General features: G+C 38.0%; 1 protein-coding gene across 1 annotated transcript in view; it reads right to left on the reverse strand.

Moving 5' to 3' along the window:
• The window catches only part of SLC15A5 (solute carrier family 15 member 5), an 88,649-nt gene extending 68,253 nt beyond the window's left edge, over positions 1-20,396 (reverse strand). Inside the window, exons 1-3 of the mRNA XM_054445159.1 lie at positions 20,036-20,396; positions 15,262-15,484; positions 378-547 (exon numbers count right to left, since the gene is read on the reverse strand). Of these exons, the coding sequence (XP_054301134.1) occupies positions 378-547; positions 15,262-15,484; positions 20,036-20,396 (754 nt within the window). The remainder of the gene's footprint in view (positions 1-377; positions 548-15,261; positions 15,485-20,035) is intronic.
• Positions 20,397-23,512: the final 3,116 nt, after the last annotated feature.

Below are 23,512 nucleotides of genomic sequence, written 5' to 3' on the forward strand. Positions count from 1 at the left end.
GAGTTGATAATTGCTGAAGCTCAGAGCTACCTAGGTGAGGTTCATGTATAATCTTTATCTACTTTTGTTTATGCTTAAGATATTCCATTATTAAAACTTTTTCAACCAGGGAAAAAAAGGAAGATGGGGAGAAGAGGAATCTCTACCTCTCAAATTTTCATTGGGTCTAAATCTTGCCATTAGAATCCCATTGCAAAGAAGCAGTCTTAATTTTTACTTAAAAATATTCTTGCAGACCATTGCTTTTTCAAGGGTAATAACTGAAACAATTTTCAAATTCTGAGTTGAAAGAGAAGTTATAAAGAATCAAAGAGAAAGGAGATCTGTCAAGAAAACAATATAAACCCAGAAATCAATGTAATGCATAATTTACTTACGTTTTTCTGACTGATAAATTAGGTTGTAGTATATCATATGAAGAGTTATCAGAGCCATAAGCGTAGACATAAAAGGAATAAGTAAAACAAGGGCCCAGGCCTGTGAGTGCTGGATGTAAGATATTCCCAGAAACACAATAGTTGCATTTAGGTTCATGAGCCAATAAAACCTGGGGTATACAGACAGACAAAAATAAAAATACCATTGAATTGCTTTAGATAACTATTGCTAATTTTAATGCTTCTAATCAAATGTAAACTACCAAATGATGGCATGTTAACTGAACCCAGTTTTGCAAATATTGTTTATCAGATTTCTTAACAAGTATATAAACATCAGCCCTGACTTACCAGTTTCATTATCTTTGTTTTATCCTTGTTTAGAATTGATATAGAAAGAAGGTGCTCTCTTTCATCTAAACCAGAGGTTGGCAAAATTTTTCTATAAAGGGCTGAATAGACAGTAAATGTTTTAGGCTTTGCAGGCTCTGTAGCACTGTGGTGCTAAAGAAGCTATAGACAACACTTAATCATTCAAATACCCCTAATGAAACTGGAAAGATTAAAAAGTTAATCCTTCCTGTATGTTCCAGTTTTCAAAGTATAGGAAAACACAAATACTCAGAAATATCTGGGTTATACTTAGAATAGCCTGTAACTGAAGAAATGAGTGACATTTGAATAAAACTTTCATTTTTCTTCCCAATGATTAGTATCACAGAGAGGTACCTACCCCAGTAGTCTGGTTTGCAAGTTCTGGGAAAATCATCTCTACCTCTCAACCTTTCACTGGGTATAAATCTTGCCATTAGAATCCCATTGCAAAGAAGAGATCTTAACTTTTACTTAAAAAATTGAGGTAAAATTAAATACAATAAAATTTACTCATTTACATATATAACTTATATACATATTAGTTTTTTTAAGTGTTTCAGTTGTGCAAGCCTTAGTACACTTACACTATCATTAAAATTTTAGATAAGCCTTAGTACACTTACACTATCATTAAAATTTAAAGGGCTTATGTGATTAGATGAGACCCACCCAGTATAATCTGGGCTCTGATCAACTCAAATCAACTGATGAGAAACCTCAATTATCTCTGCAAAATCATTTCACCTTTGCCATATAACATAATTAGGGGAGTGATATCCCATAATCTTTCCCATATTCTATTGGTTAGAATCGGGTCACAGGTTGTACCCACGCTCAGGGGGATGGGTCTAAACAAGAGTGTGGTTCACTGGGGGTCATCCTGGGGCATGTCCATCACATCTTCTTTTTCTTTTTCTTTTCTTTCTTTCTTTCCTTTTTTTTTTTTTTTTTTTTTTTTTTTTTTTGCGACAAGGTCTTACTCTGTCACCCAGGCTGGAATGCAGTGGTGCAATCATGGCTCACTGCAGCTTTGACCTCCCAGGCTGAAGCAATCCTACTGCCTCAGCTTCTCTCGAGTAGCTGGGACCACAAGCACGCACTAACATACCTGGTAATTTTTTTTTTTATTTTTAGTAGAGATGAGGTCTCACTGTGTTGCCCAGGCTGCACATCTTCTGATTCCTCTCTCCTGTCCTCTCCTCTCCTGTCCTCTCTTCTCCTGTCCGCTCCTCTCCTCTCCTCTCCCCTCCCCTCCCCTTTTCTTTTTCCTTTCCTTCATTCTTTCCCTCCCTCCTTTCCTCCCTCACTCCCTCCCTCTCTTCCCTCCTTCCTTCCTTCCTTCTTTCCTTCCTTCCTCCCTCCCTCCCCCGCTTCCTCCCTCCTTCTTTCCCTCTATTTCTTCTAAGTAAAAGGAGAAATGCAGACAACAGGTAGAACTGGCTATGGAAAGGGAATATTGAAGGTTTGAGAAGAAAGAAAATGTTTAGAAACAGTAATCTGAAGGAGAAGGAGAGAAATTGGGCATCATATACTTGCTAGGCAATGATAAGGAACCAGTTTGGTGGTCATGAACTTAATGTGATCATAGTATAATTTTGCATTTTTCTCAGACTTGTCGCTGTGTGAGTACAATAATGGAATACGTGGAGAGTTGAATTTTAACTAAGATTATTTCCTCCATCACATAGGAGAGTATGACAAAGTAAGCTGGTGGGATGGGGAGGGAAAAATAATTGAAGACATGGAATATTATTGCTAATTAATTGGAGACTAGCCTTGCTGCATACTTTCTGGTTGGGAGTGGAGGCTCAACTCCCTGCTGTACCCAGATGACACCGCCCAGGGGGATAAATTAGAGCACTTCCAGTTTCTGCTGGGCAGGAGATCAAAGACAAGCTCCTCACTTGGCCTCAGCACCACCACCCGACTTGGGAATCAGAGTGTTCCTGTCTGATTCTCTGAGTGTTTATGTAAAATATTAAATCTTGCTCATGTCTGCTGAAACTATTAGGCCAGCAATATGCAGGGTAGGCAGCGTTTTTAATAGTGTTTGGCTAGAGAAGGACAGATATTGTCAAAAATATTTTCTCTTATATTAGTCTACCTTTTCCCTAGTACTTTAGGTAAGGGGAGCAGGACATTTTTTTGGAGCTGCCCATTGCTTGCCACACCTCAGCTCTTACCCATCTGTACCTGGTTCCAGGTTCTAAGTTTCTCCATAGCCCCACTGATAACAAAAAGAAAACCCAGGAAATTCATTATTGTCCTTCTTCAAGTTCAAAGGCCCCTAGGAAGAGATTGTCTTCTTTCCACCTTTTGGAATCTCCCTACGTTCGTTTGTTGTGTTAAGTTCGGGTTTTTTCAATGTAAGAAGTACCCGGGAGAAATAGGGCTCTTCTCATATTGGCTAATACTGGAAATCCTCTATTTTTTTTTTTTATCGGGTAGTTTCTTTTCCTATCATTGATTTGTCAAAGGTCTTCATATATTTTGGATGCATGTCATCTGTCAGATACATGTTCTACAAATGTTTTCTTATAATATGGAGTTTTCCTTTTCATTTTCTCAATGATATCTTTTGATGAGAAAAAGTTTAAAATTTTAATAAATTTTAGTCTATCAATTTTTATCTTTATTGGTTCATACTTTTTGTGTCCCGTGTAAAGAATACTTTCTAAGCCTAAGTCACAAGTATTTTCCCCTGTGTTTTTTTTTTTAAAAAATCACTTTTATGGGTTTTGATCTCATATAAAGTTAATAATGTAATTTGAATTAATTTTTAGTAGAGTGTCATGGGGTAATTATTTCCTATATGGATATTCAGTTATTACAATACCATTTATTGAGAAGATGATCTTTTCCTCAATGATCGTTTAACACTTTTGTTGAAAATCAATTGACCATACAAATGGAGGTATATTTTCTGACTCTCAGTTCTGTTCCACTAATCTATCCTTACGCCAATACCGTACTGTCTTGGTTACTGTTACTTTCTGTTCTCTTGTTGTTTGTTTTTTTTTTTTAAAGAGCTTTATTGAGATATAATTGAGATGCAATAAACTGCATATATTTGAAGTGTGCAATTTTATGTTTTGAATATGTATGTACACACAAAATAATTACCACATTCAAGATAACAAACATATCCATTGCTTCTAAAGCTCAGTCATATCCCTTTGTCATCCTTCCGCTTACCCCTTCTCATTTCCCCTTCCTCATCTCTAGGCAACCACTGATCTTTTTTCTGCCACTATAAATTAGTTTGCAATTCATAGATTTTTTAAAAAAGATATTAAATTATCTGTATTTTTTAATCTGGCTTCTTTCACTTAGCATAATTATTTTGAGATTCATCCATGTTAGTATATTTATCTGTACCCATTCCTCTCTGTTGCCAAGTACTATTCCATTATGTAAAGGTACCACTGTTTGTTTATGCATGTATCTGTTAATAGACATTTTTCAGCTTATTGCTATTACAAATAATGCTGTTAGGAATGTTCATATACAAGCCTTTGAACAGACATAGATGTTAATTTCTCTTGGTTAAAACCTAGGAGTGTAATGACTAGGTGATATGATAGATGTATATTTAATATTTTAAGAAAATTTCAAATAGTTTTTAAGTAGTTGTAACATTTTTACATTAACACAACATGTGTATGAGAGTTCTAATCTCTTCATATTCCTGCCAAAACTTGGTATAGTGCATGTGTACTGATATATCATTGTGGTTTTATTTTGCATTTCCCTAATGACTAATGATATTGAGCATCTTTTCATGTGCTTATTGATCATCTGCATATCTTCTTTGGTGAAATTTCTGTCCTTATGTATTCTGGCTATAAGTCCTTTCTCAATTATGTGATTTGTAAGTATTTTCTCCCAGTCTGTGGCTTGTCTTTTCATTCTATTAAAAGTGTCTTTTGAAATGCAGAAATTCTTAATTGTGATGAAGTCCTATTATAATTTTTTTTCATGGATCGTCCTTTTAGAATTGTTTCTCAGAAATCATTGCCTAAACTGAGGTCAGAAAACTTTTCTCCCTCTCTTTCAGAGAAGAAATCTGAACTTGGAGAACTGAAATGACTCATCCAAATTCACACAGCTGTGTTGCTTGTAGAGCTATGAGCAGAAGCCATCATCCTGGTACAGGGCTAATTGGGCTAAATATCCTGTTAATACTTCTTTCTGCATCTTTGCAGTATCAATTTCATGACACTATCATTTTCTTGTTAATCCAGCCTTTAACATTTGAAATTACCTTTCATTCCTCTCATCACATTTTATATATCAATCATTAACTGTAAATGTTGTCCTGCCTCTTCAGACTGGTAGTCCAAAGACATGAGTTAGAGTCACAAAATCTGAAAATCACATGGTCTGTGATCTTCTACTCTCTGGAATTTTAAAAATTGGAATCATACCCTCTAAACAAGGTTTTTTGGTAAGAATTTTAATGAAGAACATTAAATGAAGAACATGGATTATAACTACATGGTGCTAAGCAAATGTCGTCATCATCAAATGTTCATTTTTCTCCAACCCTGATTTCAGGAACAAAAAAAGCAGTGAAGTTGGAACATAGTGGGTGATATGGTTTGGCTCTGTGTCCCTGTCCAAATCTCAACTTGTAGCTCTCATAATTCCCTCATGTTGTGGGAGGGACCCAATCAGAGATGATTGAATCATGGGGGTGGGTCTTTTCTGTGATGCTCTTGTAATAGCAAATGGGTCTAACAAGATATGATGGTTTTAAAAATGGGAGTTTCTCTGCACAGCTCCCTCTTTGCCTGCTGCCATCTATATAAGATGTGACTTGCTCCTCCTTGCCTTCTCCCATGATTGTGAGGCCTCTCCAGTCATGTGTAACTGTAAGTCCAGTTAAACCTCTTTCTTTTGTAAATTGCCCAGTCTCAAGTATGTCTTTATCAGCAGTGTGAAAGCAGAATAATACAGTAAATTGGTACCAGTAGCATGGGGCACTGCTGAAAAGATACCTGCAAATGCACAAGTGACTTTGGAACTGGGTAACAGGCAAAGGTTGGAACAGTTTGGAGGGCTCAGAAGACAGGAAAATGTGGGGAAGTTTGGAATGCCCTGGAGACTTGTTGAATGGCTTTGACCAAAATGCTGATAATGACATGGACAATGAAATCCAGGTTGAGGTGGTCTCAGATGGAGATGAGAAACTTGGAAACTGGAGCAAAGGTGACTCTTGTTATGTTTTAGCAGAGACTGGCACCATTTTGCCCCTGCCCTAGAGATTTGTGGAACTTTGAACTTGAGAGAGATGACTTAGGGCATCTGGCAGAAAAAATTTCTAAGCAGCAAAGCATTCAAGCGGTGACTTGGGTGCTGTTAAAGGCATTCAGTTTTATAAGGGAAGCAGAGCATAAAAGTTTGGAAAATTTGCAACCTGACAATGCAATAGAAAAGAAAATCCCATTTTCTGAGGAGAAATTCAAGCCTGCTGCAGAAATTTGCATAAGTAACAAGGAGCCAAATGTTAATCCCCAAGACAATGGGGAAAACGTCTCCAGGGCATGTCGGAGGTCTTCATGGCGCCCCTCCCATCACAGGCCCAGAGTTCTAAGAGGGAAAAATGGTTTTGTGGGCCAGGCCTAGGGTCCCTGTGCTGTGTGTAGTCTAGGGACTTGGTGCCCTGTGTCCCAGTTGCTCCAGCCATAACTAAAAGGGGCCAAGGTACAGCTCGGGCTGCTGTTTCAGAGGGTGGAAACCCTAAGCCTTGGCAGCTTCCATGTGTTGTTGAGCCTGTGGGTGCACGGAGGGCAAGAACTGGGGTTTGGGAACCTCCACCTAGGTTTCAGAAGTTGTATGGAAACGCCTAGATGTCCAGGCAGAAGTTTGCTGCAGGGGTGGGGCCCTCTTGGACAATCTCTGCTGGGGCAGTGTGGAACAGAAATGTGGGATCATAGCCCCCACACAGAGTTCCTACTGGGGCACTGCCTAGTGGAGCTGTGAGAAGAGAACCACTGGCCTCCAGACCCCAGAATGGTAGATTCACTGACAGCTTGCACCATGTGCCTGGAAAAGCAGCAGACATTGAATGCCAGCCTGTGAAGGCAGCTGGGAGGGAAGCAGTACCCTGCAAAGCCACAGGGGCAGAGCTGCTGAAGACCATGGGAACCCACCTCTTGCATTAGCATGACCTAAATGTGAGACATGGAGTCAATGGAGATCATTTGGAGGTTTAAGATTTGACTGCCCTGCTGCATTTTGGACTTCCATTGGGCCTGTAGCCCCTTTGTTTTGGCTAATTTCTCCCATTTGGAATGGCTATATTTACCCAATACCTCTACCCCCATTATATCTAGGAAGTAACTAACTTGTTTTCAATTTTACAGGCTCATAGGTGGAAGGGACTTGCTTTGTCTCAGATGAGACTTTGGACTGTGGACTTTTGAGTTAATGCTGAAATGAGTTGATACTTTGGGGGACTGTTGGGAAGGCATGATTGGTTTTGAAATGTGAAGATATGAGACTTGGGAGGGGCCAGAGGCAGAATGATATTGTTTGGCTCTGTGTCCCCATCCAAATTTCATTCTGTAGCTCCCATATTTTCCATATGTTGTGGGAAGGACCAGGTGGGAGATGATAGAATCATGGGGGCAAGTCTTTCCCATGCTGTTCTCATGATAGTGAATAGGTCTTACAAGATCTGATGGTTTTAAAAAGGGGAGTTTCTCTGCACAAGCTCTCTCTTCGCTTGCTGCCATCAGTGTAAGACATGATTTGCTCCTCCTTGCCTTCCACCATGATTATGAGGCTTCTCCAGCCACGTAGAACTGTAAGTCAAATTAAACCTCTTTATTTTGTAAATTTCCCAGTCTTGGGTATGTCTCTATCAGCAGCATGAAAATGGACTAATACAGTGATTAAAGGATGAAATATTAGAAGAAAAGATAAAGCAGGAAGTGTGGTCCAGGTCATTTAGGGCCTTGAAGTTCATGGCAAGAAGTTTGGATTTTATTTTCAGTGCATTGGGAAGTCATTTGAAGGGAATCAAACAGGGGGCTCATATGATCTTGTTTTCAGTGGAAAGATTATTGTGTCAGCTCCATGAATTGCAGATACAGCAAGGTAGGGAGAAAATCACAGCTGTTGTAGCAAGGTATGGAGAAAATCACAGCTGTTGTGAGTCTGGATGAGAGCTAAGAGCAAACTGGGCCATGGCGGTAGCAAAGGAAAGAGATAGAAGTAGATACATACGGGATATGTGTTTGGAAAGATGTGTCAAGTTGAGCTAGTCTCCTCACTGTCCCAGAAACAGACCCACTCGTGTTTGTCTCCTTAACTTGTCCTATTTCTTGGCTTGCCCTGTCTCACTTTCAAAGTCCTATATTCAGTCTCTTTTCCTTCATTAAATACTTTCTTGAATATTCTGCTTGTTCTCTTCTGTAAACTTTTTTTTTTTGAGACATTATCTCACTCTGTTGACCAGGCTGGAGTGCAGTAGCATGACCTTGACTCACTGCAGCCTTGATCTCTTGGGCTCAAGTGATCCTCTTGCCTCAGCCTCCCGAGTAGCTGGCACCACAGGTGCACACCACCATGCCTAGCTAATTTTTTTTTGTACTTTTTGTAGAGATGGGGTTTTGCCATTTTGCCCAGGCTGGTCTTGAACTCCTGAGCTCAAGCAATCCACCCGCTTTGGCCTCCCAAATTGCTGGGACTAGAAACATGAGCCACTACACACAGCTTCTTCTCTGAACTTCTAAAGCAAATACTCTTCCTTCAATTATTTCATTTTTGTCAATTTTGCTTTTCATTTATAGATTGTGAAGCTCCTTGATGGTAAGATTTTATTCTTTATTTTGTTATCTCCATGAGACCTAGCACAGTACCAGGTTCAAAATAAATGGAGATTAAATAACAGATTAATAATATGGCATCTCATAAAATTCAATTAATCAAACAAACACAACATAAAAAAACTAAAACCTCTCAATAATTGGCCTAGAAAGTAATAGAACATCGAATGTGATCACATTGATTTACAAACTGATTTACTGTGATCCACTAAATGTATTTATCATAAGGTAGGTGAGGTACAAAAAGTTATAATTTTCTAGGACAACTGGGTGGAGTCCCTAGGCTCAGACATGGGTTGTCCTTTCTTGCCGCTGCAAGCCATACACTTGACTTGTGGCTGTAGCAACACAGAGAATCTGGAGCCCAAAGCACTGTTACAGTGCCTTTAGTCTTTAGGAAACTCTTTTTAAAATGTTAAGCATTGTTGCGAAAATCTCAGAGAACACTGTGTGACTCTTCAGTATACCACATGGTGATGTAAACTGCATTGCTCTAAAGAGGGTCAAGGAAAATTACAATTATTCCAAGACTTCAATCTTGTGAAATGTAGTTAGAAACCAAAAATTATAGTACTGAATATCTATGTCTAGGAAGAGATTTTACATGAAGTACTAAATGTATTTTAACAAATGCCACCCAACATATTTGACTGTGTAATTTTCTGAAAGAATTACCTAGTACAGGCATGTTTTATATATGTCTTTGTTGATCCATGGACAGGACAAGCCACAGATAATTAAGGATGAAATTGTATATGTATCATTTTTTTAAAAAAAAAAGAAATAAAAACCCACAGTCTTCAAACTTACCATTAAGACTCCTTTCATCTCATAGCTTACTAGCAAATTGAATTTATAAAGCACCTCTCACACAAAAAGTCAGAGAGCAAAGCACTAAAGCAAAACAAATACCAGTGATTAAGGAAAATTGAAAGCGACAGTAAAAATATGTTTCTTTAGTCTACTTTTAAATACAGACTGGGAACTGCAAATAATTGGGAGTATATATAAGTGGTAATTTTTTTGTCTTCATGCTTGTACAGTATTGAATACAAATGAGAAAAAATTGTTGCTGCAAAACTCAGCAATCCTTATGAGATTATTTTAAATATTCGCTTAATTTAGTAATAAATTTAAATTACTCAAATATTTTGTCATTTCTTAGACTGGCCAGTTTTGATGTGCTTCGTGTTTACTTTGGTGATTTGAAGAGAAATTATTTAAAATGGTGTTTCCTAACCTGAGACAGTATCAAAGAAAGAAGGCAAATTTTCTGTAAGTTTCAGGTCTTCATAGCATTAGTATACCATTTAAATATTCCAGAGAAAGTATTTTATTCTACACTGATCAATATTCAGATAATTTTTCAGGGGATTTGTGACTCTTCAATGGGATAAAACTGAACTGTTTAGAGGAGTCAGTGAAATAAAATACTTGGGCACCGATTTCATGATGGATGGCTGTTGTCAATCATTGCTTCTTTTAGCATAACCATTGGCCACTGAAGTACTTCAAAAAATATTCTGGCAGCCAAATATTTGGAGAAAGAAGGGGAAAATAGAAACTTTAGAGTTCCTTTTTATCTGTAAATACATATGTTTTTTTCCAGCAGAGCTGTTAAAGACAATTTAATAAAATATTGATTTTGGTAGCTAGACATTAGGATTGAAAAAGTTAAGTTTTTAATTTAAAAATTTGGGGTACTGCTTTACTCTCTCTCCCAAGCTCTCCCTACCTCTCTTACTCTTTAACCTGTTTCATTCCCTTTCTGTCCTTTCCCGTTCCCTCTCCCTCCTTTCCCATTCCCTCATTCTTTTGCCAACAACCCCCGCCCACCCCCAACCTTTTTTTTTTTTTTTTTTTTTTTGAGATAGGGTCGCACTCTGTCACCCAGGCTGGACTGGTGCAGGGTGTTCATAGCTCACTGTAATCTCAGCCTCCTGAGCTCAAGCGATTCTTCTGCCTCAGCCTCTCAAGTACATGCGACTACAGGCTCACCCCACCATGACTGGCTAATTAAAAAAATTTTTTTTTTTGGTAGAGATGGGGTTACTCAGGCTTGTCTCGAACCCCTGGCCTTGAGTGATCCTCCTGCCTAGGTCTCCCAGAGCCTAGGGATTCAGGTGTGAGCCACCATGCCTGGCCAACACTCTAATTTTAACAGTTGTCCTGACTCATGTACCTTTCAAGCTTAAAAGAGAACATGCGCCAGGTTCTGTGGCTCACGCCTGTAGTGCCGGCACTTTGGAGGCCAATGTGGGTGGACTGCCTGAGCTCAGGGGTTCGAGACCAGCCTGGGCAACATGGTGAAACCCCATCCCTACTAAAATGCAAAAAAATTAGCTGGTGTGGTGGTATGCACCTGTAGTCCGAGCTACTTGGGAGGCTGAGGCAGGAGAATTGCTTGAACCCCAGAGGTGGAGGTTGCACTGAGCTCAGATCGCAAAGGTAAAGAAGGAAGTGCTTGTTGTTATTAGGGTGAGTGGGTAGCATTTGTTAAACTTGGCTAGAGCCAGTGCAAATAGAATTTGGGAAGGTCTGGTGATTTTTTCAAAGCTATTTACAAGCTACTACTCCTGAGCATGCAACTCAAAGGACATTTTGAGTATTAATAAGATTATTTCATGAACTGCTTTGATTTTGTTTGCTGAAATGTACCTTATAAATTATGATTTTACGATTGAAGAATATATGTAGATTTATATTTTTTTCTCTCTCTTTTCAGAATTATGTTGAATTTCTCAATCAGGTAGATTTTTAAATGTGATGATAATTGCTATAAAATTGTCAGAAAGTTCCAAAGCAGTCTGAAACACAGTAGTGGGTTCAATCAATGATAGTTTCATTTCCATTCAAAGGCATCACTAGACTTTCCTTATGGCTCTAGAATTGTTTTCAAACTTTGATTGTTCTTCTGAATCACCTGAAGTACCTGATATGGTAGGAATATTTGTGTCCCCTCAAATTTCATATGTTGAAATCTTAACTTGGTATTAGGTGTCATACCTCCTATAACAATGGTATTAGGGAGCAGTGTATTTGGGAGGTGAGGCTTTTGATCATAGGGGTGGAGCCCTTCTGAATGGGATTAGTTCCCTTATAAAAGAGACCTCCGAGAGCTCCTTTGCCCTTTCCACTATGTGAAGACACAGTGAGAAGCCAGCAGTCTTACAGCCAGGAAGAGAACCCTCACCAGAACCCTGATCTCAGAATTCTGGCCTCCAGAGCTGTGAAAAATAAATTTCTATTGTTTATAAGCCAGTCAATCTATGCTGATTTGCTATTGCAGCCTGAATAGACTAAGACAGTACTTGTTTAAAATATGCATTTCCCACCTGTCCTCCCAGAAAATTCTGATCCAGGAGGTTCGAGGTGGGACCTGGGAAACATTTTCAACAAGGCTCTCAAGTGATAATTAAAATGAGCAACACTGCGTTAGAACAGTGGTTCTCAACTCTAATTGGGCAACTTTAAAAAATCCTGGTCTCTGGGTCCTACCTCTAACCAATGTAATCAGAATCTTTGGTGGCAGGACCCAGGCATTTGTACTTTTTAAAAAAGAATCCTCAGGTGGCTTTAATGTGCACCTAGGATTGACAATCATTGTTCTCAATGTTCTTGTGAATACTAAAATAGATTCTGGAAAAATGCTGTGGGATAATACATTTTTACCTCTAGTGCTTCCCTAAGATAAAATATATTTAATTTGAGTAAGTGTTAAAATCAGAATATTTCAGATACCATGTAGAGTCAATTTGAGTACCAGATACTCAACATTTCTGGGGTGAAATAAGTCAGTCTCTAGACTTTTTTCAAGAACTTTACCAATATTCTATTTGGGCTTTTAATCATGTATATAATTCACCCTAGTAACCCCTTAGCAACAGACTGTGATATGCAGATAGGATGCAAATTATCAGGTAAAGAAAGTAGAGAAATGCAGAAGCAAGATTTGAAGTTAATTGTGGTAGAATTTAAAATTGTGGCCAGGAACAGACTTCATTATCCTCCTCCTTTTTGCTTACAGAAAAGAATCTGCACAGGTGTATTTACCTAGGTGATCTCCAGTATGGCAATTCTTAATTGTCCATCTCAGCTTTTGGAATATGTGGAAAGCCAGGCTCTGATCTGGATAATGACACAAGGATGTTGGCAGATTATTATGTCTCTTGATTTCAGGGAGTTTAGCTTTATTTTTGTAGTGAGGTGCATTAGTTGAGGAAGATCCAGTACCAGATGGTAATGTTGGCTGGGAGTGGTTTTCTCACCTACATTTGGCAGCTTTACTCGGAAGTGGTGCTTTCAGTGCCTGAGACTTCCAGTCTATGCTACTTAACATGATCATTGGGAAGCTTTAGGTGGTATAGAAGCAATGACACATCTCATTAAAGGTCCTGTAACTATGAACATCTGACATCTGTGCTGCAAATAGGACTGAATAAAGCCTTCAAGTGGTTACAGATTCAAGGGGTATGTTGTTTTTTAAAGGCACGGTTGAAATTCATTATATTTACCAGGCTTGTAATTTCTAGAGGCATTTTTGACTGGAAGACATAGATGACACATTAATAAACTGCTCCTTTCAAAGATGACCTCCTCCTAAATGGGTTCCCTCTTTCCCAGCATTTAGACAATGGTTTCAGCTGATGGCTTATCCATGATTTAGCACTAATCATAACAATAGCTATCATAATTTGAATACCTATAATATGCTACGATACTTTATATATAAGTGATACAATAGCTCTCCAAGATATTCCCACTTTGTGGATGAGGAACCTGGGGCTGAGGAATTAAGGAACTTGCCAAAGACCACAAAGCTCCTAAGTGACAGAGCCAGGATTCTGCGAGCTGTCTGGTTGCCCAGTGGAGTCTCTGTCCATCTTGTCACCAGCCCCTGCACTGTGTACAGGAATGGAATCAGCATTCATTGCTATAATCTGCAGTAAGGTAAGTGAACATTCATAAAAGTTGGCCTGTAGTTTAGTATTTAAACTGGAAAAATAAAAAAAGGTAAGACAACCAGATTCAGCCTTCAAGGATCTTACCATCCAGTTCTTTTATCACATTAAAGAATAACAGCCTGATTCTTTATACACATTTCTAGATGCTTTAACTTTAAATTTTTAAAATACTGAGCTATTTAGTGAAATCAGAAAATAATTTTTAAAAATCTAAATATGTTCATCCTAAATTTGGCCTGGTTCCTTACAGCTGCAGAAATTCATTTTCACCCCATTCCCCATCCCCCTTCCTGAAGCCCTAAAGCACAAACCCAGTGGGAGTCCCCTCTGTTTCCCAAAGGAAATATTTCATTCATATAATGTCTCCTTTGTAATCAACACTGAGAAATGTCACTTTGATTAAACACAACTCTGAATGACTAAGACCACAGTACAATAAATTCTCCAGAGCTATCTTTCAGAACAACTGATTGCTCTCCAGTCTTAATCCTCCAGAGTCTTATTTAATCAAAATGATGTTGCTAATTAAGGATTAAAACCTCCGAATAGAATAAAAAAGAAGGATTTTTCTTTCCTCTTTGGGCAGGTCAAGGAGGCAGAATTTGCCGCAAGGAAGTAGAGTCCCTTCTACCTTTGGTAAGACTGCATTGTTCTCTGACATTAGGACTTAATCCAAAATAGGGCTGAGTGCTTTGTAATATTAATGTAATTGGAGAAAGAAAAAAGTGGAGCAAGAGAAAGAAAAAGAAAGAGAGAGAAAAGAGGAACTGCCTCGGATAGCTACTTATGCCTATACATATACATATAGACACTATTTACTCTAAAAATGGACAATGTAGCTCACATCTGTTTGACATCCCCTGATAGATAACAACAATAACAAAGAAGTTTTATACTAAATGCTTAACTACCCTCCCTCAAGATCCATATATTAATTTGTTTTCTTGAGTTTGTATTTGATAATATAAATTGTTTCCTTAAAAAACACAAAAACTGACGAACTCCATAAGAACTCATTGGGAGAGACAAAGATTCACAGGAAGGCTGTTTGATTTTCATGGAATATAAACTCTTTTAGGTGTTGGGAGCGAACTGGGTGAGAAACAGAGATGCTGGGTGATGCTTTAACAAATTGCAAAATACTTCTTTCATCTTTGCATCTTCTCTCTGCATTGGCCTAGAAATTTATAATCTCTGCCAAATTAGTCTATTACAATACAGACATACTAACAGCTACCATTTTTTGATCACTTACTATGTGCCAAGTTCTTTGCCAGCAATACACATGGTGTTACCTCTAATAAAACTGGAGAAGAGGTATTATCCCCCTTCAGAAATGAATAAACTGAAGTAGAGAATAAATGACTAGGTCAAGGTCAGTCAGCTTGTGTTAAGCAGAGTTCAGACTTCCACCCAGGTCTCTTTGGTTCCAAAGCCACGTTCTATTCTGCAGGACAAGGCACTTCAAATCTTTTTACCTGGAGGATAAATGTATCCGTGTGTGCTGGGAAGGTGCTGGTGAGCTGTACTGGTCTGCATGAGACTTAGAAGTTCCTGTGATTACTGACTGAATCATCATCACAGATTCATCACATCGTCACTTAGCCCAATTCATCACAAAGATTGAGCAACTACTACCCAAATGGCATCAGAAAGTAAACAGTGAGAACGGTCATAAGCCTCTTTTCTCTCCTAGCCAGTGCCACTTACCAGTTAAAAAAAGACATTGTTTTTTGTGATCCATACTCCTGAAGGCCAAAAGCACCCAGTGGACAGACGATGGCTCTTATGCCTCCGATGCCAAGGCAAATGCTCAGCAGTGCTACATAAAACAGCCTGTGCTGCTCTGTTTTTGGTATGTTGTTAACTGCATAGTAAGTGCCCAGATAGAAATCTTCCAAGGGAAAAGCCACCACAGATAACAAAGCAGTGCCTGTAGGTGGAGAAAAAAAAGAGTAAATGTAGCATAGAACAATTGGATCACCAAATCACATTTTAAACAGGGTTTTTCCTCTGACAGTGGCATCATTTTGTGATTGTCGTATCCAAACATTTATGGTAGTCATTGCAATTTCAGGGATAGCCTGATGTTTTCTAATTGTAAAAATTTCCTTCAATATGTGTCTTAACTAATCCAGAGTTTTAGGGGTTTTTTTCTCCTCAAGCTTGAACTATGTTTTCTCTCAGAATATATGAGCAAATCATGTTTATTTTGCCAAAATTAAAATAACTCAGGAAAGCATTGTATAAAAAACGAAGCTGTTAGTATTCCCACCCCCAGAGAAAACCACTGTTAATAAAGGTTATTTGTTCTTAATCAATCGAGTGACAGAAAACACCATGATCTCAGACATCTCAGAAGCTTATTACCTAAAAGCTTTTAAGAAGAACATTCTCATAGTTAGAGGAGAACACAGCCTTTTTTTTTTTCTTTCCTACTTCTGTTTCTCCTTGTAATGTCTTTCTTATTTCTCTTATTTCTCACACAGCTGGGTGGAGCCTTCTTTGCCACAAACGGAGTTGAGAAGGCTGGGGACAGAGGAGTGTGAGTGGAAGGAGAGGGGACATAAAGTGACAAAAGAAGGTCGAGTATCCTTCTTTCTTCCACCTTGCAGGGACCACACTTGATGACTTTCCTTGTCTAATAAAAATTACTGTACAATTCCATGCTTTTGCTAAGCTCTTTATATTTTGCAAAGCATATGGACTATATTGTTTCATCTTGGAAAAACTTTGTGATGTGAGTGGATAGATTTTCTTATTCAATTTTTTTTTTTAAAGAAATAGGTTCAGTGAGATTAAGTGGCTTGCCCAATGTTATAAAGTAACCCAGTTGCAATCTCCCTCTTCTTGGACCTCCTACCATCAAGTAGTCAAATAAATTTTTTTTTTTTTTGGAAATAGCATTCCCCCCCATCAGATTACAAAAGTAATACATTCTTACTTCAGAAAATTTGAAAAATAGAGGAAAGCACTCAGAATAATACAAAAGGCCCGTAATCTCATGACTCAGAGATCATCTTTACATATATATATATTTTACTTTTATAAAATAAAATATTTTATAAATATATATATTTTACTTAAAAATATTTTACTTAAATATATAAATATATTTTACTTAAATAAATTGAGGTTTCACTGTTGATTTTTTTAATGTAACCAAATAATATGAACAATTTTTAAAATACCTTCATACTTTTCCAACATGATTTCTAGTGATGATGTGATATTCTAATCATAATGTGTTTTAAAATACCTTTTCAGTTATTTTAAGTGAATACCGTAAAATACCCTGACACATAATTTTTGTGCACATCTTTATTAGCCTAAGTTCTCAGTCAAAGGCATTCCTATTTTTATTGCTTCTTAATGCCACTGGCAAATGTTCTTTAACAATGCAACAAGTTAATCTCCTACCATCATTGTATGAGAAGATCTTCATTCATACTAGTTACCATCATTAATTTTTTTGTTTTGATGATTCGATTAGTGAAAAATGGCTCCTCCATGTTCGTTTTGCTCTTCATTTTATTAATTTGGCATTAATGTTATTTGGTATACATTTTTATACAGTTATTTCATGTGGTTTGTTTTCTCAATTAGATTATAAATTAGATTATAAATTCCTTACAGATAAAAATGTGGTCTAATGCTTCCATTTCCCCTACAGAGGCTTTCACAATGTAAAGAATATATGCCCTTAATAGCTATTTGGCAACAGATTCATTTACCATGAGGTGAGCCCTTTAAATTATTGAGTTTGAAATGTTCCCTTTTAAGGTTAGCCAGATATGAAACTAACTGCTCTCTTTCTACCACTTAGTCTTCTCTTCTGTAGGTGTCACATGAGGCCTGGCTAGACAAAGGGATATCCAAAGAGGAGGGACAGGACAACTATTTCATGCAGCAACTATTTACTTAGGAACAAGGCACTTTTAGTTTGAATGATATATTTGTGTAACTTAGGCACTTTACTTCCATCTTTTGAGAAAATGTCATAATAGGCTGATTGTGTTAAATCAAAACTTTATCCCTATCTGTTGTAAAATGACGCAGTAAAGAGACAAATCTATGACATATATGAAGAAAAGTCTCCTCTGTGATGTGTGCAATTGTGTATCTCATCATCAGTATACCTGCATTTAGTAGCTCTGTAGAAGCACCATGATGTGTCATATCCCTTGCCAGGTGGTGGGGGTCCACTGGCTCTTTTCTCCAGGATATGTTGAGTCCATCAGAGAAGTCAGCCATTCAGGTGGACAATTATATTATAAAGTGATGGATGCAATCGTATAAGTATTATATGGGTGTGGTTGAACACAGAGAAGCTAGCAACAAACACTATTTGGTTCTTGAAAGAATAGCAGGAGTTTTCCAATCATGGATAAGGGATGGAAAGATAAGGGAAGGTGATAATTTCAGTAAGAGAGAAGAGCATGTTTAAGATTAGAAAACTAGGGAAAGAGGCCAGGAGAAGTTAGCAAGGTTGGGGTTGCATGTTGAACAACAAGTCTGGAGAGGTGAACTTAGAATAGGTTGGTAAGGTTGTTGTATGCTAAATTAATAAATTTGGATTTAATTTTTTAGATAATAGAGCCAATGTAGAGATTTATTTGTTCAGGAATTCAGTGTTGTTGGTAGAATGGAGTATGAACTGGAGACTGATTGACAACTGGCAGCCAAGTAAGTAGGCCATTGGAATGGTCAAAAAGAAGAAAGCTGCATTTTTTCAGCTAGGGTAGTAGCAATTCAGACAGAAGACTTTTTTTATATATAACCTCTGATATTTAGTGACAGTTGGAATTTGATGGAAGCTGTAAGTGGAGGGCAACAAGGAAATAACTTTTAGTAAAAAAATGAATGGAGGTAGAGTTGACTTAAGTCTTTTGTTTGCCAAATTCCAAAGTTGGGATTTCCATCCTGTCTGATGACTGACCTCAGAATTTAGACTGATAGAAATTACCATGTTAAACAAGGAGCCAACAAATGCTACTGGTGTGGCCTGTTACCAAGGTAAGCAGAGTAAATTAGTCTGGGATTTGCTTAAATGTCTTCTTTTCAGAAAACTTTTTCTTGGTACCAAGTAGCAGCCTCATCACCATCCATTCCATCCTGTCCCCCTACCCAGCTTTATTTTTTCATCCTAACTCATTGCCACATGACATCATATCTATTTCCTCTTTTATTTTCTCTCTCCCTACGCCAAAAAGTCCACTTTAGCAGGAACAGACGACTTTCTTCTCTATTGCATTTCCAGACCCGGAATAATGTCTGGTACAGAGTAGTCAATAAGAAATATTTGTTGAATGTTGAGTGATTATTTGCCATGCAGTGACTTAGTTTTTATTCCACAAAACTAAAGCTGCGAAGTTTCCAGGTTTGACTTAAACTCCAATGGATTCTCTGAATGGTAATTTACCACCTGCCTGAGATTGTGTGATATGTTGAGTACCGATATCTATCCATCTCTTTCTCATCCGTCCCCCTACCAACACTCATTTTGGCTGCACCTCTCATTATTGGTGAACAGCATGCTATATTCCCAAGTTGCTCAGATCAGAAACTTGGAGCTAATTTTTGACCCCCATCACATTTGTACCTTTATTTAGTTGCCTTATAGCTTTTCGCTTGTTCTCTCCTGAATTGCTTTATTGCTTAAACCATCATCCTGAGATTTTCTGATCTCTCTCTATTTAATCCCTCACTGTGGTTGTCCATCCTGTATTGCAGAATAGCATTTCTCAAATGTTGTTTCCATGATATTTTCAGAGACTTCTTGTTGTTTAAGAAGAATAACTTGAACTTTTCAGTCTAAAATTCTAGTCTGTTCTTCAAGTTGCTCTCTATTCCTTATTAAACTATCTTGATGTTTTCCCAGCATTTCTCGCAATCGGTCCCAAACTTTTGCAGATATATATTAGTATATATGTAAAGACGCACACTGTAGTGTCTAATTTACTCATTTCTAAAGCATATAATCATAGTTAATAATATAGAAATCATGCCATCATATGCAATCTTAATTACTATATGACTAATTAAAAGACCACCTTTGGATAAAAACATTTCTCAATTATTTTACATGAACTTCAAAAACCTTTTTTAGCACATTTCATCTTAGTTGTGAAGCAAATAAATTTCACATTTCTGAGGGAATTTGTCGTGAATTTGGGCTTGAGGTAAAAAGGTTTTGGGAAAGGAGGGCATTCTAAGGAGTAAGATACATATGTAAAGGAGTAATTATTGTAAAATATAAATGCAAGGATATAGGCGTCAAAGCATTCTCTAACACACACACACACACACACACAGACTTACTAGCATTCTTCAAATAGTACAAAGGATGAAATACATTGAAACCACATTCTTACTTCATTTATGACATTTTATGCTAAGAGCAGAGTAAAAATAATATAAACTAAAAATTCTAACAAAAATCTACTTAAGTCACGAAACAATCCAGTCAGCAGAGGACACTCACCTAGAAAATGTAGAAACAAGCAAATATACACCAGTTTGTTTCTTCCTACATAGACATCAGTGAGCCATCCGACAAACACAGGGGTAAGTATTGAAGTTCCAATAAAACACAAGTTTAAGATGGCTGCTTTGCAATTGTGATAGCCAAGCTTGATAGTGCAAAAGGGGATCATGTTGCAGACGACTTCAAAGAACGTGAACCTCTCACACAGCTCCACCAGAAGCAAGCAGATTCCAACCTGAATTTTTTTCACAGAGCATGAGGAACACAAATCGCCAATATGTCTTACAGTTTTCTCCTTCTCAATGCTGTGATGTAAGTGTACTTTCTCATCAGTTATGGTAAAGTCTGTAACAGACATGACTACCCTCCTTGAACACAACTTATGTTAGTGGTTTGAACTTGGTGATATTTTGAGCCCCATCTTTCTGATGAAAAAATAAGAACGTTGCTTTGAATTTCACATCTCCATGCTAGAATTTCATAAGGTTTGTTTTTTTGTACATGGACGTTGTTCATTTTGATGATCCAAGAGCATGAGTATTTAAATGTTCACGGTAGCTCAGTGTAGCCAAATCTGATTTGTTTGCTTAATTACTTAGCGGCTAAATTAGGATCGTCCTCCAAAATTATATTGAATTACATGAATCCAGTTGCAAACATGTGGAAACTCATCTGCCTCATACTGATAAAGGTTTAAATATTGAGGCAGAAGAAGCAGTTTTTCAGGAGAATTTGAGCACTAGATCAAGAAATAATTTGAGTCTAATAATTTCTGATACTTTAATTAAACAAGCCAGAACAGTACCAAGAGATAAAGCGCAAAAGGAAATCTGTTTTGAGGGGCATGATATCTTATCATTATTACATTTCTTGTTATTTTTGGTTGGAATTCTGATAAGAAACTTAATTAGGTAACAAAAGTGCTAGTACATTTGGGTAACAAGCAGAGTTTACAAAAAAGTAATTTAAGTGCACTAATGAAAGGAGAAAATATTAAATAAAACCTTGCTTCCTTTAAGTTGACCCCATGCTTGTAGAACAGCCTCTCAGAGGAAATCAGAATCAAAAGGTGCTATTTGACTCCTTTATTATTAATCAGTAGTCAGGGATACAGCAACCAGCCTACACAGGCTTTGGGGAATATTGGATCTGGTATCACCCTGACCCTTCAGCTGTGAATGGGTGTTAGCATTCTATTTTGGAAAGCAGGAGGGCCAATTAAGCTAAAAAAGCAGCAGTGAAAGAGAACACCTTAACATTTAGTGGCTTAGCTGCAAATGAAAGAAAAGGGACCGGAACTATTGGGTCAAAGTCATAATAATTCAACACTTGAGTATAGGAATGTTATTTTCATGCTGGAGTCAAAACCTAAATACCGATAGGGACTTTTGACTCTGGTTCTCATCTTTTGGTTCTGAGAGACTGGGGGCAAAATACTCTGTTCTGACCCCTTCTAATAGCCTCATTGTAATGGTAGCTATTTGTCTCTGCTCAGCATTGCTACTTTGGTAACAATGCCCTAAATTTCCTTTGTGTAAATTGATCATTCAATTTATGATCCAAACTTGGACAGTTTTGTGCAGGTGAAAAGTGATGCTATTTATAGTTACTCCTAAAAAAAAACACAGTTATAAACTGGGACTGTCCAGGGCAACACTCTAACATGTGTTCTCCCTACCTTTGGAGAATGACTCCTATCTATTACCTGAGATCATGGTGGGCCTGTTGATCAGGATATCCCTTTTCTTCTAGCCAAGGGGGTCAACACCCAGTCTAAGATAGTCCTTTTACTTTTCTCCTGCGGAATTTTAATCTTGAGTGGAACGACTTAAGAATGGGCATGGTGACAGCTGAGTTATTCAGATGGCAGTGTATTAGTCTGTTTTCATGCTGCTAATAAAGACATATCCGAGACTGGGTAATTATAAAGGAAAGAGGTTTAATGGACTCACAGTTTCACATGGCTGGGGTGGCCTCACAATCATAATGGAAGGCAAAAGGCGTTATCTTACATGGCAGCAGGCAACAGAGAAAAATCATAGTCAAGCGAAAAGGGAAACCCCTTATAAAACCATCAGATCTAGTGAGACTTATTTACTACCATGAGAACAGCATGGGGGAAACTGCCTCCATGATGAATATACCTCCCACTAGGTCCCTCCCACATACTTGGGAATTATGGGAGTTACAATTCAAGATGAGACTTGGGTGGGGACACAGTCAAATCATATCAGCAGTACCCAAAAGGGACTGCCCATGAGGCCCTGATGGAGAACTCAGCACCTCTCTGGTTCTTTTTCTTCTGGAGCCACGATTACTTTTTCCTTCTGTAGAAGGCTCAAAGGATTCCCATTAATTTTGGTTTGATTTAGTTAGCCCCATTTGGCTTCTGTGGCTTACAAAGAACCCTAAATGATACTTTACTTTTTTGCTTACACTAGATGCAAGGGCAAGCTGTTCTCTAGCCACTGGCTGATTTCTTTAGCCCCTGACAAAGTGCTCCTTCCTAAGCAGAGTAGCACTGCTCTTCCCCAGGGCCTGATGATGATCCCATCTGAATTGTTTGGCTCCTCTCTGTATACTTGCTCAAGATCAGGCTCCATTTGCATTGGAGCCTGATCTTGAGCAAGTATACAGAGAGGAGCCAAACAATTCAGACTGGCCATCAGAGAAATGCAAATCAAAACCACAATGAGATACCATCTCACACCAGTTAGAATGGCAATCATTAAAAAGTCAGGAAACAACAGGTGCTGGAGAGGATGTGGAGAAATAGGAACACTTTTACACTGTTGGTGGGACTGTAAACTAGTTCAACCACTGTGGAAGTCAGTGTGGTGATTCCTCAGGGATCTAGAGCTAGAAATACCATTTGACCCAGCCATCCCATTACTGGGTATATACCCAAAGGATTATAAATCATGCTGCTATAAAGACACATGCACACGTATGTTTATAGCGGCACTATTCACAATAGTAGAGACTTGGAACCAAGCCAAATGTCTAACAATGATAGACTGGATTAAGAAAATGTGGCACATATACACCATGGAATACTATGCAGCCATAAAAAATGATGAGTTCATGTCCTTTGTAGGGACATGGATGAAGCTGGAAACCATCATTCTCAGCAAACTATTGCAAGGACAAAAAACCAAAGACCGCATGTTCTCACTCATAGGTGGGAATTGAACAATGAGAACACATTGACACAGGAAGGGGAACATCACACACCGGGGCCTGTTGTGGGGTGGGGGGAGTGGGGAGGGATAGCATTAGGAGATATACCTAATGCTAAATGACAAGTTAATGGGTGCAGCACACCAACATGGCACATGTATACATATGTAACAAAACCTGCACGTTGTGCACATGTACCCTAAAACTTGAAGTATAATAATTAAAAAAAAAATTACAAATCAGCAAGAAAAAAAAAAGATCAGGCTCCAGGTGGTGGTAACCTGTGGCTTGGGG

This window comes from Pongo pygmaeus, chromosome 10 (genome assembly GCF_028885625.2).
Source record: "Pongo pygmaeus isolate AG05252 chromosome 10, NHGRI_mPonPyg2-v2.0_pri, whole genome shotgun sequence".
NCBI classification, from domain to species: domain Eukaryota; kingdom Metazoa; phylum Chordata; class Mammalia; order Primates; family Hominidae; genus Pongo; species Pongo pygmaeus.